We start from the raw sequence: 15746 nt of genomic DNA on the forward strand, positions 1-15746 counted from the left end.
GCGTCAAAGTGGCGTGAAGAAATCCAGCGTAAAGATAATAGACCCATTTAGGTAAATAATTAACAGGATACATTCCGTATGCTTGCATCGGTCTAAGCATCATTCGAAAAGGTTGATATAGAATAGAATTGGTGTCTGATATCCACATAGATGAATGTCTTTCCATCAACGACATTTTGAAGCAATTAACCATAATTAGGCACCAAGCAACTTTTATACTAAGAAAATATCAAAAGGAATATTCAATCCGGGTTATTAGACTTCTTAATTAGTGAAAGTTTTTAATAACGTCTAGTTTATTAACACTACTTAATGATTCAACGAAACAAAATACTAGTGTAATTAATTAGTTATGATAGATATATTTTTTATAAGAATCGAAAATACTACAAAACTTGGTGGTTAATTAATTAAAAAAAAACAGTAGACTAAATCTGAAAATAAGTTACGAATATAATTAGAGGGTTAGATAAGCTAAACATGAATTACTGGAAATATAAATGGAAGATAATGAAAAAAAGAGAAAAGGCAAGGAATAAGGGGGAATTAAAAAAACAGTAGTATTCAAAAAAGCTTCAAAAAATGTAAAAGTGATTACTTTCAGAGGATGTTTTCCAATCATTAAAGAGACTAATTTTTTTTAATAATTTATTTTTTAGATTTTATTTACAAATGAAATTGAAAGATATTTTGTAACAAGTTCCAAAAATATCTGCACACTATAGCAGCTAATCAAATGACAGTTATACTGTGAGATTAAAACAAAATTACTCTCAATATTTAACAATTAATACCATTGCTTATCTTATTAGTTGAATGTTAAAAAATTATCGATCGACTTCTCCAAATACGATATCGAGTGTACCGATGATAGCTACAATATCAGCCAGCATATGATTTTTGCCTACTTTATCTAAGGCAGCTAAATGAGCAAAACCGGGAGCCTTAATCTTGCACCTGTAATAAACAGATGTAAGTTAAAAAGGAACATCAAAATACATGAAATATACCTATAAGGTTTTGAACTTCCATCTGACACAAGGTAGACACCAAATTCACCCTTGGGAGCCTCAATAGCAGTATAAGTTGAACCAGGTGGTACTTGATATCCCTGAGTAAATAACTTGAAATGGTGGATAAGGGCTTCCATAGATGTCTGAAATAAAGTTTTCATTTCAACATTGTCCTAACAAAAACATATTTTTCTAGGTTCACCTTCATTTCTGATCTGCTTGGAGGGGTCAATTTAGCATCATCAGTTTTTATTTCACCTGGTGGCATCTTGTTGAGACACTGATCAATAATTTTTAAAGACTGACGCATTTCCTCTACACGGCAAAGATAACGATCATAACAATCACCTTTAGTTCCAATAGGAATATCAAACTCAACTTGATCATAGGCATCATATGGTTGAACTTTTCTTAAATCCCATTTAATACCAGAACCACGAAGCATAACTCCACTATAAATTCATTGATTAATGACATAATTATAAAAAAAAAATAATTAAATATACCTGAATCCATAATTTAAAGCATCTTCAGCTGATACAACACCAATATTTTCTGTTCTTTGAATCCATAATCTATTATGTGTTAGCACATCTTCTAGTTCATCTAATCTTTCATTAAATTTACTTGCAAATTCATAAATGTCATCTAATAATCCCAAAGGTAGGTCCTAAAATTTACAACTTTGTTTTAATCACCTCATTAAAATTAACCTCGTTTGATTATCAGCACTTATTTACTTACAACTACTTACAAGTGAAACTCCACCTGGTCTAACATAAGCAGCATGCATACGAGCTCCAGATACCCTTTCATAAAATTCCATAAGCTTTTCTCTTTCTTCAAATAACCAGAAAAATGGAGTAAGTGCGCCAACATCTAGGGCATGAGTACAGACACCCATGATATGATTTAAAATTCTAGTAATCTCAGCAAACAGAACTAATAAAAAATTATATTTTAAGAATTAAATATCCCATCTTTAATCTAAAGAATTACCCCTAATATATTTTGCCCTAAGTGGTACATCAATATTTAGAAGTTTTTCAATAGCTAAACTGTAACATTGTTCATTACACATCATAGATACATAATCTAAACGATCAAAATAAGGGAGAGCTTGTGTATAAGTTTTGTATTCAATAAGTTTCTCAGTGCCACGATGCAATAAACCAATATGAGGGTCTGATCTCTTCACAATCTAAAATTTTAATTTTTCAAAAGGTACAATTGATTGTAAAGCAAAAGAACAATTTACTAACTTCACCCTCCAATTCTAATACAAGACGTAAAACACCATGAGCAGCTGGATGTTGAGGACCAAAATTAATAGTGACATTTTTAACAGCTTTCTCAATTGGAAGTTTCTTAGCATTCCATGGTTGCATCGCCCAGTTTTTAGTTTCTTCATCAGGGTACATTACAGGCCCTTTAAACTGTTCAAAATACTCTGCGTCAGGATACCATTTACCAGCATTATTAATATTACTAAAATGTAACATTAAGTATTAGGAGATAGATTATTATATTATATTATTATATCAATATATATTAGATTAATATATATTTATATCTGTTTCTGACAAATTATGGTTACAGATTTTGAACTATCTAACCTAAATAATTACATAACATAGATAAGTTACAATCAGCTTATGAATGTATTAATATAAATCAAAAATACCTTGTATGAAGCAATGCCGTTACATTTTTTAAATAAATACGAGGTGTTAAAGCAGTAACATTTCTTCGAAAAATTGAATGCATTTTGTAAGTGTCAAAACCAGGGCCTAAGTTGAAAAATGACAATAAAATATGACATTTTATTCTATTCATGGTTGCCAATATTTTTTTATAGGTCTTTAACTCGGAGTAAACTTCCATAATACAAATCACTAAGTTCAAACATTTAAAGTATAAAAATTAAAAAAATTAGGTACAATTACATAAAACATTGTATTTATTTTTTAATAGACATTGTAAATATAAATTGTATAACTAACTTCATTTATATTTATAATGAACGTCAATCAGTTCGTCCTAACAATAAAGGGAAAAACTGACAATCAGAATTGTTTCTAGTATCGTGGTGTTGAAATATGGATGAAGCATTACCTCAAGTTGATAAAGGTGTAGAAACGATGGGCGATAGTGATGATGAACAATGTGGTATACAACATCCCAGGTTATTGTTTTTTAAGCATAACGATATTTAATAATTAAAAAAAAAAGTTTTGGTAAACAACAACATATCATATGATATAACATGTCCAAAATGATTTAAATTCTTATTGACCCTTGTTGATATTTTAAGAGAAATATGTTCTATATAATATCAATAAGTTGTTTGATATTATTATCAAGCCATATATTAAATTGAAATAATTTCTGATAAAAAATTTTTTTTTTTAATTTTTTTTATATTGATAGGCATATTTTAATTTTGTTAGATGTTACCATAATACTGTAACACCTTTATTAACAGAAGAGAGGATGCGAAGAAAACTGCAATTTTTTTTCATGAACCCAATAGAAAAATGGCAGGCCAAGAGTAGATTCCCTTATAAATTTGTTGTACAAGTTATTAAAATAATATTAGTAACAATGCAACTTTGTTTATTTGCATATAGGTAATTTGACATATTTATACATATTTGAAAATATATTTTATATATTATATTTTAGTCGATATAATCATATTAATTATACTTGGGACAATAAAATTGCCTTTTCACATTTATTTTTAAAAGATTGGGATGCGACAAGGGAAGCCAATTCATATCCTCCTAGTATCGGACCATTGGCAGTATATAAAGAAGGCGACTTTTATGATACAATAAATTATGCTTATGAGGGCTACACTAAGGTTGAACAAGCTGTTGGTAATTTTTTTTTGAAAATTAATTTTCCATGTTTCAAAATTATTTTTTTAGGGTCATATTCATATGCAAATGAAGATGATTCTCCCAGAGATATGATATTATGTTTGTATCAATACAAAGAAGGTATAATATATGGATATAATGAATCTTATGTTTTTAACAGTGAAATCATTGAAAATTGTACCAACATACCTCAAATTCATATTGGTCCTCTACTAGATTCTAAACAGTTTCTTTTTAATAATAATTTAACAGTAAATTTTTCAGCTTTTGTAAGAGCTGAATTGACATTTTCTTTAAAAACTGTGAATTTTAAAGCTGCCAGCAGGTATGTTTTGATTGAAACAATAGGTGTGATTTTACATTTTTTACTTTGTAGAATTAGTGCTCCGAATTGTTATAAATTTGACATAACTATATATTTTGATAATGAAGACCAGGATGGACAAATTCTTGTTGGTCTAGATGCTGAACCAGTACGATTAACATGCAAAGGTTAGTAATGTGGTTGATAAAATGTATATCATTGTGTGTATGTGTATTAGGTTTCATGATATCACATATTTACATACCGTTTTGTAAACCAGATAACTTAATATATTAGAACAAAGCAAATAATAATAAATTTGATATTTTTGTAGATTTTAAAATATTTGATTTTGCTCAGGTTTGAACGGCTCATAATTATTTTCAACTGTTAAATTAAATCGCTATATTATACTCTATAAAATATTTTTAGGAGATACAACATATATTAAACATGATGACATTTCCCTAATTCTGAGGAGTCTACTAAATTACACAGTTATTATAACTTGTATAATTTCGTTGATTCTGTGTACACGTGCAGTTTGGCGTGCGCAACAACTGAAACGGATAACAATCATATTTTTTGAACAACATTTTGAGAAAACGTTAAATGCTAATGATAGAAGCAAATTTTTGAATCTATGGTATATCATGATTATTGTTAATGATTTATTAATTATTATGGGTGCGTAATTATTAATTATATAGATAAGCAATAAGTAACACGTTTTGTTATTAGGATCATCTATTAAAGAACAAATTGAAAGAGAAGAATTCACAAATGATGAGTGGAATATATGTAGTTTGTTCTTGGGCGTGGGTAACATGCTAGTTTGGTTTGGTGTGCTTCGATATGTTGGATTCTTCAAAACATATAATGTAGTTATTCTAACATTGCAGAAAGCTGCTCCACAGGTAAAAAATATAGATATTTAACATCAAGGATTCTATTTACCTTCATCAGAATTAAACCAATATTTGACACACAATTTTCAAATTATGGGCTTTTACTAATATTTTTAGGTTGTCAGATTTTTGTTCTGTACGCTTTTAATTTATGCTGGATTTACGTTTTGTGGCTGGCTTATTCTGGGTCCCTACCATCTTAAATTCCGGTCAATCTCAACCACCTCGGAATGCCTATTTTCCTTAATCAACGGAGATGATATGTTTGCGACGTTTTCTATTATGTCGACGAAATCAAAGCTGCTATGGTGGTTTTCCCGAATATATCTATATTCTTTTATCAGCTTATACATCTATGTGATTCTCAGCTTATTTATTGCTGTTATAATGGATGCATATGAAACCATTAAACTATATTATAAGTAAGGCATCTAGGATGAATTTGAACTTACATTCCAAAAACATTTTTTTTTGTTATAGGGAAGGATTCCCTAAAAGTGATTTGGAGGTCTTTATAGGAGAAACAAATGGTGAGGAGGTGTCCAGTGGTATATTTCGAAGCAGTTCTTGCGAAAGCCTTGGAGGTTTAATAAAAGATTTGTGCTGTTGCTGTCCTCGAATACACAAAAGCTATAAAACTTTAACGCAGCGCAATACAAGTACAAGTAATGTAGATCCTTTACGATCATCTATATAATATAGATAAGTATTTTAAACTCAGTTAAAATAACGGTGATATTACCAAGATTTTAGTTAAATAACAATATCATTATTAAAGCACAATTTAAATTAGAATAGATTTATAGTGAAGCAGCCCATTTATCAAGAAATCCAACATATTAGAAAGAATATTTATAAACTTAGGACCTTTAAAATATATTTAATTAACATAAAAAGTGGACTATATGGAATTTATAATTTATTCCAGTTTAATGTACCTTTAATGTGATGGATTTGGAAGATAAGCAAATAGCCTTGCTCTATATTGTAATACTCAAGTAATGCTTTGAAATTTGAACTTGTGTTCAATTCTAGTCTGATCATTTGAGATTAACTGCAATATTTATAGATTAAATTTTATCATTGACGAAGCAACCTCTAACAGCATCTGTACGTTGGATATTCTTATATTAATTATTGTATATTATGTAAAATATGTACAGCAAATAATTTGCTAATGTGTTATTTATGTTGGCTCTGAATTTGTACATGTAGCTTGTATTTATCTGTAATTAGAGCCAATAAATGTTAAATGTAAAAAATAAAATATTTGTGTACCCTATTGTTAGCCATTTGTTTTTTTATACCAAATGAGGAATATTTATGCAAAAACTAATCGACTCAACTGTTTAATTTAAATTCACAGAGTATCAGTGCCGTAAAGACATAAAAGAAGATCATGTTACCACAGCGCCATCTATAAATACTTTAACATTTGTTGTTTTGGTGGATCAAGTTTGGCATTCAGTATTGATTTTGTTTGTAAAATTTAGCGTTAAAATTTAATAGAGATACTGAAAGAAAATCGGCCTTATTTAAAAGTGTTTAATTTCAAATAATTTAGCAACCTTATTTTATCATAGAGTCACAAGTGATTTATATTCTTCTCTATACTTATTTGTTATTGGGTAATATAGTGCTAAATTTATATTATACTTAATGTCCGTCTAGTGTTATAATATTAGGTTTATATGTTACAGAATAAATGTATTTATAGTAAATTTTTTATTTTAATTAATAGGATCGCAATTTTTTTTGTAAAATATATAAATTATAAAATTTCAGACTAACAAATATGTCAAAAACAATTGCCGATCAGGAAACAACAATAAAGGATTCCTTGTTTGAATTTGTCAAAAAACATATTCCTGAGGCTGACTTAAATTTGATAGATGAGATTGTTTTATCTTATGTGATTGCCTTTTTGGAGGATGTTGGATCTGATTCTCAATTTGATGTAGAGGGTATGTTGAAGTCTCTACTCAATATTATTTGATTTATATTGATATTTTATTTTCCAATATATGATGTTTAGGTTTTTGTGAAATGATGGAGGCATATTTCCCAGAATTTCGTAGTATTAATCATAGTATAGTGTGTGAATGGATGTTTGACTTGGAAGAGAAATTAAGGAAGATGGGCGAAATTGAAGAAAAAACGCCGAATTTGGAGATAAATTTACCAGAGGTGGTTCCTGCGAGGACTAAGCTGAGGTTTATTATTTTCTATAATCCTATTATGATTTATAACTTATATTTATAAAACATAGGTCACACAGTAACTCAGAAAATGTAGAACCCCCAAAAAGAGTTCATAAGCTTTCTGAAATGAGTGATGGGGGATCTACAGATAGTTCATGTTGTGATTTTCCAGATGAAATGGATATTTTACAAGAAATGTTTCCATCAGTATGCACCATTGAAGTTAGTCATCATTTATAATCATTTGATTCATTGAACAGCTCAAATTATTTTTAAGGTGAAACACTGCCTTGCTATTGCTGCTGGTGACATTGAACGAGCTACTCAAATTTTAATTGATCGCCAAGAAAATGGCCAATGCCTAAGCCAAAATAGCACCTTGACAATTCAAGTTGCCAAACAAACTATTGATGATGCTGAATTAAAAAGTCGAATTATTGAACGGTATTCTTATATTGACAAGGACACTTTAAATAAGGTTTGTATAAAAATCATTTTTATCATGTTCTGGAAATGAAGGAAATCATTTTTTGTTAAACTGCTGTGACAATTTTCTTTTGTATGCATCTCAAATATAAACCATAGTAAAAATTGGTGTAATTTAAATTATGATTTAGGGTTTTGTTAATTTTCAAACAAAATATTGTAGGAGTATCGACCAGTAGCCCCAAAAGTAGAGCCTAAAAAATTAGTACGTTATCGTGACAACAAAATTGTTAGCTTGAAGGGCGAACGTTATACCGAGGTTAAGAAAGGCGATGATGTTGAAGACATTTCGCTTAAGAAAAATAAGAAGGGCCAAGCCCATTCTCCGTAACCAAATGGTTACAAAGGCATAAGCCCATCCTCGGATTTGTACTTTAACCATTTTTGTTTTAATTTATTTTTTCAATTTCGTTTGTTAGACTTGTGGTTTAACCATATTCCCAAATTTAGTATAGCCATTTCCTACCTATTAACTATGTCTGTTGAAATTAGTATATTAAGGCGTGTTAATATATTAAATTTTACACAATACTCATTTCGATTTCGCACGATAATTTATCTTGCAATCGGTGCGAAATTCTGTTTACGTTTTTCTATATTGATGTTCGTTTTAAGTATAATTTTAAATAGTGGCATAAATGTAATGCTTTTCCCTAGACTTATATTAAAGTTAATTAAAAAGCATGAAGTATTTAACTAGCTATAAGGAGCAAGGGTTAGTGCTAGGAAAGGTAGAAAGGGTTCATAAAAATATATTCCATTCATCTTTATTGTAAGATGGCTCCAGGGTGGGAGCGACATTAGTAATACGAGTATTTATGTGTAATAAAGATCTCTTTATTTTTATGGTAAAATTTAAATTGATTTACCAGTGCTTTCATATCTAAAGAAATAACAGAATTATTTCCTAACTAATATTACTGAGATGCCAAATTGATGAATGTTTTTTAGTAGACTGAAAATTTACGACAAACATTGAAAGCAATACCGGGAATGTTGCCATTGAGTTTTATTGTGAATTATATTGTTACTCCTTAAATGTGATATTTTATGCCCTTTTCATATAAAATGTGATAAAAACGCCCCCACTATACCTCAGCCTATGTCTGACCACTTGCTCCAACTTAATATTTAAACCATTAGTATTACTTATAGTTTTAAGAATCTGATACTAGTCATACTCAATATGTATTATTATGGCTCTCTTGTTGGAAATGGCACAGGTGCCATTTATCAATTTACAGGGTTATGAGAAGTCTGAATTTTTCTTTTCTTGTCTTGTTAAATAACGAGGTAATACTTTACCAAATTTTACTTTTGGTCCCAATAAAAATTCAAAAAAGTCATAAAAAATTAATATACCTATTAATTAAAAGTTATTAACAAGATAGCAAAAGAATATCAGGTCAAGTGTTATAGTAGGTACCCTGACCCTTTTATTAATATATTACTTTTAAATACCTGTGATTCCAGATTAATTCAATGTATGTTTCCTGTTTTTCTGACGCTTTCTTTTATAACTTTAAGGTTGTTACTTAATTTGTTCATTTAATTTTTTTGTACATTGCTAGATTTTTTAACCTTTAATTTTATATTTCATAATTTATGTGCAAGTGCCTAAAAACAATTTATAATAACAAAATTATTCAATAGATGTTTTGGGACCAACGCAAAAGAAAACAGTTTAATTTTTCTTTCCAGGATTAGATCTCTGGGCACTTGCTATTGCTTTTTTAAATTGAAAGGTAAAGATAATTGTTTCGTTGCTATGTAACATTTTTTCTTGTATTATATTGTATTTATTTGAAATATATAAATATATGAGCAGATAGGTTGTGTTAATTCCTACTGTTAAGTATTCATTTATTATATGTTTGGCCCTGCTTTTTACCATTAGAGTTATCTGCAAAAGGTTTGTTTAACGTTGTCTCTGAACCATGATTACGGACTTAAGCTCATCCAGCCCCAAAAGGCACATAAGTATTACCCAACCTTGTTATTGGCGTAACTGAGATGGTTGTACCTTTGTATTTTGTACTATTACCCTGTGTATAATTATAAAAGGCAATTGGCACCCATACTCTGATTGGCGTTCAAAGTGTCAATTGCAACAGTATATTACAATTAAATATGTACATTTATGAAAAATGCTGTTGACCATGGAGAAAGTACTGCAACCTAATATTATAAATTCTTCCCAGAAACTCAAGTTTATATTTGTTAGAACAGACGCAGTTATATTCCCAACAAATGAAGTTTGGTTGAAGGTAAAGGATAGACTTACCTAATTAGTGTTGAAATTTATACATTCAATAATTCATATAAACAGTACTACTGTGAAGAAAAAAGCCAAAGGGTGATAAAAACAAATTTATTACAGTTACCATAAAAAATTAAAAATACAACATAATAAATCATACATCTGGACGAATTAAAATTATCTAAAAGGTACTCTCAAAATATCATATATGGTATAAAATTACACTATTTTTAGATCAGTAAAATAGATCATAAATAACCTGTATAATGGTAAAAGTGTACATAAAGATATATATACATTTCTATTTAAAAAAAAGTTTAATATGAAAAAAATCAAATATATCAAAAAAGGTTGTTAACAATTTAATGTAATTAGGCCTAAGACAGTTGAAAATGAGATTCACAATTACTTCTAACATCCCTTTAAAATCACTTATTAGTTGCCCAGGGAATGTAGATAAATATTTTCTCTGCATTTGATTTTTTATAAATAGACTAGTATTTATCTTATTAAATCATATAAATTTAAGATTGTATTTTGGAAACCTTTCAAGAATATCTATCTTTCGAGAAATAGGTATATATATATATACAATTGAAAAATACAATGTAATTAATGACTACTTTTTCAGAATACATTTCTTTGAAATCTTATTTTTAAACTGTATTATTTAATAACAATAAAATATGCCTTCAAAGAAAATAAAATAATCTCAAAATTTGTCAGTAAACTAGAATAACTTAATATTGCTTATGTTAATTTTAAGTATCCAAAAAGAGCTATCTTTGAAAATCACTCAGAAAAAAAGGTGAAAAGCTTGGAAGCAATTAAACTATAATACTCAATTTAAACACAATTAGTATTTAATTTAATATTTTTTTGGGGTCATGATATTATAATTATCATGTACTAACATAAGAAAATGAATTATTGTCAGTTGGAAAATGTTACTCATGCTTCCAAACTTTCAAAATCTTTGCATTTTGTTATTTATAGAAACTGGTATGGTTTGCATTAATTTATTATTAGATTTCTTTAATAATAAATATGGCATACCATAAATGTGTCATAAATGATATTATTCAGATTCAGTCACTTTCAAAATGTAAAATTTCCTAGGAAAACGTTAACAAAGGTAGAAGAAATATGCAGATATATGTTGGATGGATATTTCTACCTTTATTAAGCCAAATCAATCCTGGATAGTTAATGTTGGGAGTTGAAATTTCTGCAAATAAAAAACAAATTACAAATATAAAAATGCTAGGGCTATAGTAAAGCTTACTGAAAATAATATAAAATCTAAGTTTTTCTAAAATATGTGTTTAGGCACAACAAATAAACATAGCAGTACCATGCCTACACAAATGTATCTGAATAAAAATTCTTACCTGTACATAAACATGATAATAGCTATAGTGATAGCGGCAGTACTCGTTGATAATGTAGCAGCATTTCCATATTGGCTAGAACCACAGGCCGGGGGACAAACAGGAATGATGGATTCTACACACAAACAAAGCAAAATTCTAAACTACAGCAAAATGCATACAAAACAAATGTTTGTAAAAATATAAGGTGCTAATCTTGGTAACTAAATGTCACCTGAAATTACTTTTTTCGAAACGTAAATATTATAAGCGAACTTAGTAGTGGTCTGAGTTAATTCATCATAAGATCTTCAAAATCTGATTGATTTATTAAGTCCAAGTGAATCTACTCTTGATGCTATATTATCGATTTCATCAAAATAAGGAGGAAAATATTTACTTTGAATAAACAAATAAGATATGTTACATGAGCCAGCTTTAATTAAATAATGGATTGGCTAAAGATATAACTTCATCTTTTTTAATTAGCTTAATTTGTTAATTGTTTCATAGTCTAATATGCTCTCATATATGTGTCATTTTGATCAATGGACCTTTCGCCATTTTCTTAGCAAAATCATAAGATTTGTATGTCTCTTTTGAAGTCAGCTTTGCTCTGATAAGAACAAATGGTAACTGGGCAAGATCTGGTTTATATAAAGGATGCACCAGAACAGCTAGACCAATCTTTCTCAATTTAAGCCAAATTCACTAAATTTGTGTGACTGTCTGTTTCAATTGCATTAGTTGTTTACAGCAGAGAGTCGAATTAGTGGTTTGGCCAGGTTCAAGTAGCTCATGACAACAATTCTTTTCTAATTCCATTAAACACTTAGATTCATTATGCGATCCACTTTTCATCGCTTAAATAACTTAAAATTAGTGTTAATAAGGTTTAGAGTATTTAAAAGAAATGTATTGAGATGTATTCACAGTTGGTCGTTCACAATTCTTACACTATTTTCGGAAGTAAAAGGCATTTTACGACGGGAATAGTCATTTGGAAACCCCGTTTTCAAACAGCAAGAACAACTTTTGATTGAATAAACGAATAACGCTAGCTTTACACCTAGAATGTTCCACAGATTGTTAACTTTCTATGCAGGTATAAGAAAAAAGTTAATTACTTTTTCTCAGTTTTTTTGCTCTAAATTTATATAACGAGAAAATATTACCTAATCACGCAACTTTGCATATAAAACACGATCAAATGATAAAATTGTAAGTGTCGGAAAACAGCTCTTTTTGTAAAATAGGATAAAATCAATCTCCGGTAATGTCCTGTAGTGGGAATATCAGTTTAAAAACATTCTTAAAAATATGAACTTTATGCCAACATTAAAGTCTAGGGGCAAGTAAATACAACAAAAGCAAGCAAGTACAACACGTAAGGTCGGATCTTATCGACAGTCCTGGCTTCTTGCATTATTTTATATGAACTAACTGAACATCCACCAGAATGGTGGAATAACATCTGTTGATCAAACTAAACCAGATGCATAATTCTGAAAACTGATACTCCCGCGTCATCAAATAACAAAAATTTCGACGGAAATGCCAAATCCGGCATATGGTCTCAGGCTATTCAATTTTCGGATTAACAAAATCTCATTATATTGAATTAAAATAATGATTTTTCGAGTTCATTCATACAAATTAAGAAAACATTAAATTATATAACAGAGTCTAAACAAATAAAAATTATCACAATTATATATAAGACACAATTAAAATAATACAGTTTGAGTCATGCAATTTAAAAATCATAATAAGTTATAAACTATACAGATTATAATCATTTTCCAAATATCTTACCAAATAATTCTACTTGAGCTTCTGAGGTTCCCAATTTGTTTGCTGCTTTACAGGTATATTGGCCGTATTGCCTTTTTTCAATCGTTACAACCTATATAAAACAAATTATATTTGCTAAATCAACTGATGGCAATTGTTTTAATACTAACCCTCAGAGTGGTATCAGTAAATCCATCAGGAGTAGCAAAATCTGATATTTCATAATGCTGATTATTTGATAAAGTAATACCATCCTTTTCCCACCTCATGGCTGGTGGGGGATAAGATTCCACGTGACATTCCAAATCCATATCATACTGTAAAGCTTGGCCCAACCTGGGTTTAGATACCGTTACCACAGGCGCAAATTCAACTTCCACCGCAATATTACCTGAAATAAAGTTACATGATTAAAACTCAGATAATGTTATTTGTTCCTAGTACATACGTTTGGCTACTCGCCCTACGCCATTTTCCGCTATGCAATAGTAGGTGCCACGATCTTCTTTACGAATAGATTTAATTTTTAAAATTGATCCTTTATAGATTGATCCACCAGTTGGTAGTATTGCATTATTTTCTCGACGCCAGGAAATTCCTGGTTGTGGAAACCCACCAGCATAACATTCCATTTGTACAGCTGTAAAAGAATTTGAACACTTAAAGTATCTTGCAAGTATTTCAAGTATTGCAAGTCTTGTATTTCACTAAGAAAAAAAATGTATAGCTGTTTTATGACACATTTTATGGTGACAACTTGGTTTCATACAATTATTTTCAAAAACAGATAATCTTTCAGATAATACCTGAAATCCAACTGAAGCTAAATAATGTAAGGACATTTCCTTTTGCATGCAACTTTTAAGTTGTAATGATATATAAACATATTCCTCCATGTTTATAATTAGTTTTTTTACTATTTATTCTTTCTGAGAGCTTATAAAATAAAAATTAAGGTATTTTTATATATACCAATGGAAAACCATAGTATCTACATAATTAATATAACATAAATTATTTAAAAAAGTGAAAACAGAGAAATTATACTGAGATTAATATAATTTTTGTTAAAAAAAATCACATTACCATAAATTTCCCGTAACATGTAAAAGGAAATGTTTACAGACAACCCCATTTAATTTATGCATGAATACCCTTGATTCATATCAATATGAAGTTTATATAATTTAAATGTATAGAAATAGAAGTAAATGTGGCAAAATATATATTTGAAAATATACTAAATATCAAAAATCTTAAACTAGCTATGATTTTTAATGTTTTAAATGAAAATGTAGACATTTCAATGCTCAAAAATTAACACAAATAATTAGATTATAATTTGAAATACTTTGTGCTAATAATATAATTTATATTTGCAACACTTACCTTCCCCTTCTGATACAACTACAGATCTAGTTGAGTTGTCAGATATAAAGGGATCCCTACGAACTTGAACCTCAACTTCTGCACTTACTATACTACTAGGTGAAATAATAATTTGGCAAGAGTAAGTGCCAGCATCTGTTTCTTGAATGTCTTTAATTTGTAATAAATATGTAGAACTTGTCTAAAAAGTGAAACATTACGTAAAATAAATTAAAGTCAATATGTGTAAAACTAACTGGATCATAACGAAGAGCAAACCTGGAATCAGGTATGATCAATGAACTACCAGTGGAAAGTGGTAAGCTGTTTCCGCCTTTGTCGACTTTCATCCATATTACTGGATATTTCGATGTGTATTGAACGGAACATGATAAATCTACAGTTCCTCCTATATCTTTAATCTGTGTCTGAGAAATGTAGGAAATTGTTGGTGATCTTTGACAAACAACTATAATAAACCAAGTATTAATTACAAATATAGAAAATAGGAAAGAAAATAAAATAAGTAATATATTTCTCAAATGTAACGGTAAATATTTAAAATATGAATCACTAATAACGACCGCTCTAAATATTCATTAACAGGATACACCTTTTTAATTTATTTTAATAAATCCATAATCCAAACATGGTACTTAAAAAACTCTAATGCCATGATGAATAATTTTATATTATATATATTATCTTTAAATAACTAAATATATCAGGGTTTAGAAACTTAAGAACCGTTTATATTATTAGACGTAACTTTAACTTATTTTAATACAAGATAGTTAAAAAAAAGTGTTTATGCCTTAAAATATGTGGGTATATTTAACGTATTTAAAATAAATTGTATTTACATACCTGTTCCCACAAAAATTGATAGTACAAACAAAACAATAGCGTTCGCCATGTTTCAGGTGCTTCGTTTATGTCTTTTTATTTGTCGGTTTTGTTTACAGCACCTTCAACATTACCTCCCACCCAGCAATGATGCCAACAGTAAATAACAACCTGTACAATTTTCAAATTTTTAAATGTTCTAATCATTACAATGAATATCTTATCGGAATCTTAATGAATATGTATGCAAGATATATGATAATAAATGCATTTATCTTAAATAAAAAGATATAATAGTTACGTCTTGTATA

General features: G+C 28.9%; 4 protein-coding genes across 4 annotated transcripts; 2 read left to right on the forward strand and 2 right to left on the reverse strand.

The window, feature by feature from the left end:
• Positions 1-634: 634 nt before the first annotated feature.
• On the reverse strand, positions 635-2995 carry ND-49 (NADH dehydrogenase (ubiquinone) 49 kDa subunit). Its single transcript, XM_076399675.1, has 8 exons — positions 2698-2995; positions 2276-2501; positions 2013-2214; positions 1768-1955; positions 1520-1683; positions 1216-1465; positions 1011-1156; positions 635-957 (listed from the first exon to the last, which is right to left on the reverse strand). The coding sequence occupies exons 1-8, from the start codon at positions 2895-2897 to the stop codon at positions 828-830; spliced, it is 1506 nt and encodes a 501-aa protein (XP_076255790.1). The 5' UTR covers positions 2898-2995; the 3' UTR covers positions 635-827.
• A 23-nt stretch (positions 2996-3018) lies between these two features.
• On the forward strand, positions 3019-6392 carry LOC143193457 (mucolipin-3). Its single transcript, XM_076399674.1, has 9 exons — positions 3019-3198; positions 3464-3643; positions 3699-3895; positions 3947-4223; positions 4275-4390; positions 4635-4889; positions 4944-5119; positions 5228-5532; positions 5591-6392. The coding sequence occupies exons 1-9, from the start codon at positions 3113-3115 to the stop codon at positions 5805-5807; spliced, it is 1809 nt and encodes a 602-aa protein (XP_076255789.1). The 5' UTR covers positions 3019-3112; the 3' UTR covers positions 5808-6392.
• Positions 6393-6535: 143 nt separating this feature from the next.
• LOC143193459 (CUE domain-containing protein 2) lies at positions 6536-9629 on the forward strand. Its single transcript, XM_076399676.1, has 6 exons — positions 6536-6738; positions 6896-7074; positions 7146-7323; positions 7380-7533; positions 7589-7789; positions 7961-9629. Exons 2-6 carry the CDS (start codon positions 6906-6908, stop codon positions 8126-8128), a joined length of 870 nt encoding a protein of 289 aa, XP_076255791.1. The 5' UTR covers positions 6536-6738; positions 6896-6905; the 3' UTR covers positions 8129-9629.
• Positions 9630-10152: 523 nt separating this feature from the next.
• On the reverse strand, positions 10153-15746 carry Lac (septate junction protein lachesin). Its single transcript, XM_076399683.1, has 8 exons — positions 15457-15746; positions 14847-15058; positions 14611-14791; positions 13670-13861; positions 13392-13612; positions 13243-13333; positions 11449-11563; positions 10153-11285 (listed from the first exon to the last, which is right to left on the reverse strand). Exons 1-8 carry the CDS (start codon positions 15503-15505, stop codon positions 11264-11266), a joined length of 1083 nt encoding a protein of 360 aa, XP_076255798.1. The 5' UTR covers positions 15506-15746; the 3' UTR covers positions 10153-11263.

The sequence above is a fragment of the Rhynchophorus ferrugineus genome, unplaced genomic scaffold (assembly GCF_030347505.1).
Source record: "Rhynchophorus ferrugineus isolate W39M unplaced genomic scaffold, kcgeb_rfMv2 rfM3, whole genome shotgun sequence".
Classification (NCBI taxonomy): Eukaryota; Metazoa; Arthropoda; class Insecta; order Coleoptera; family Curculionidae; genus Rhynchophorus; species Rhynchophorus ferrugineus.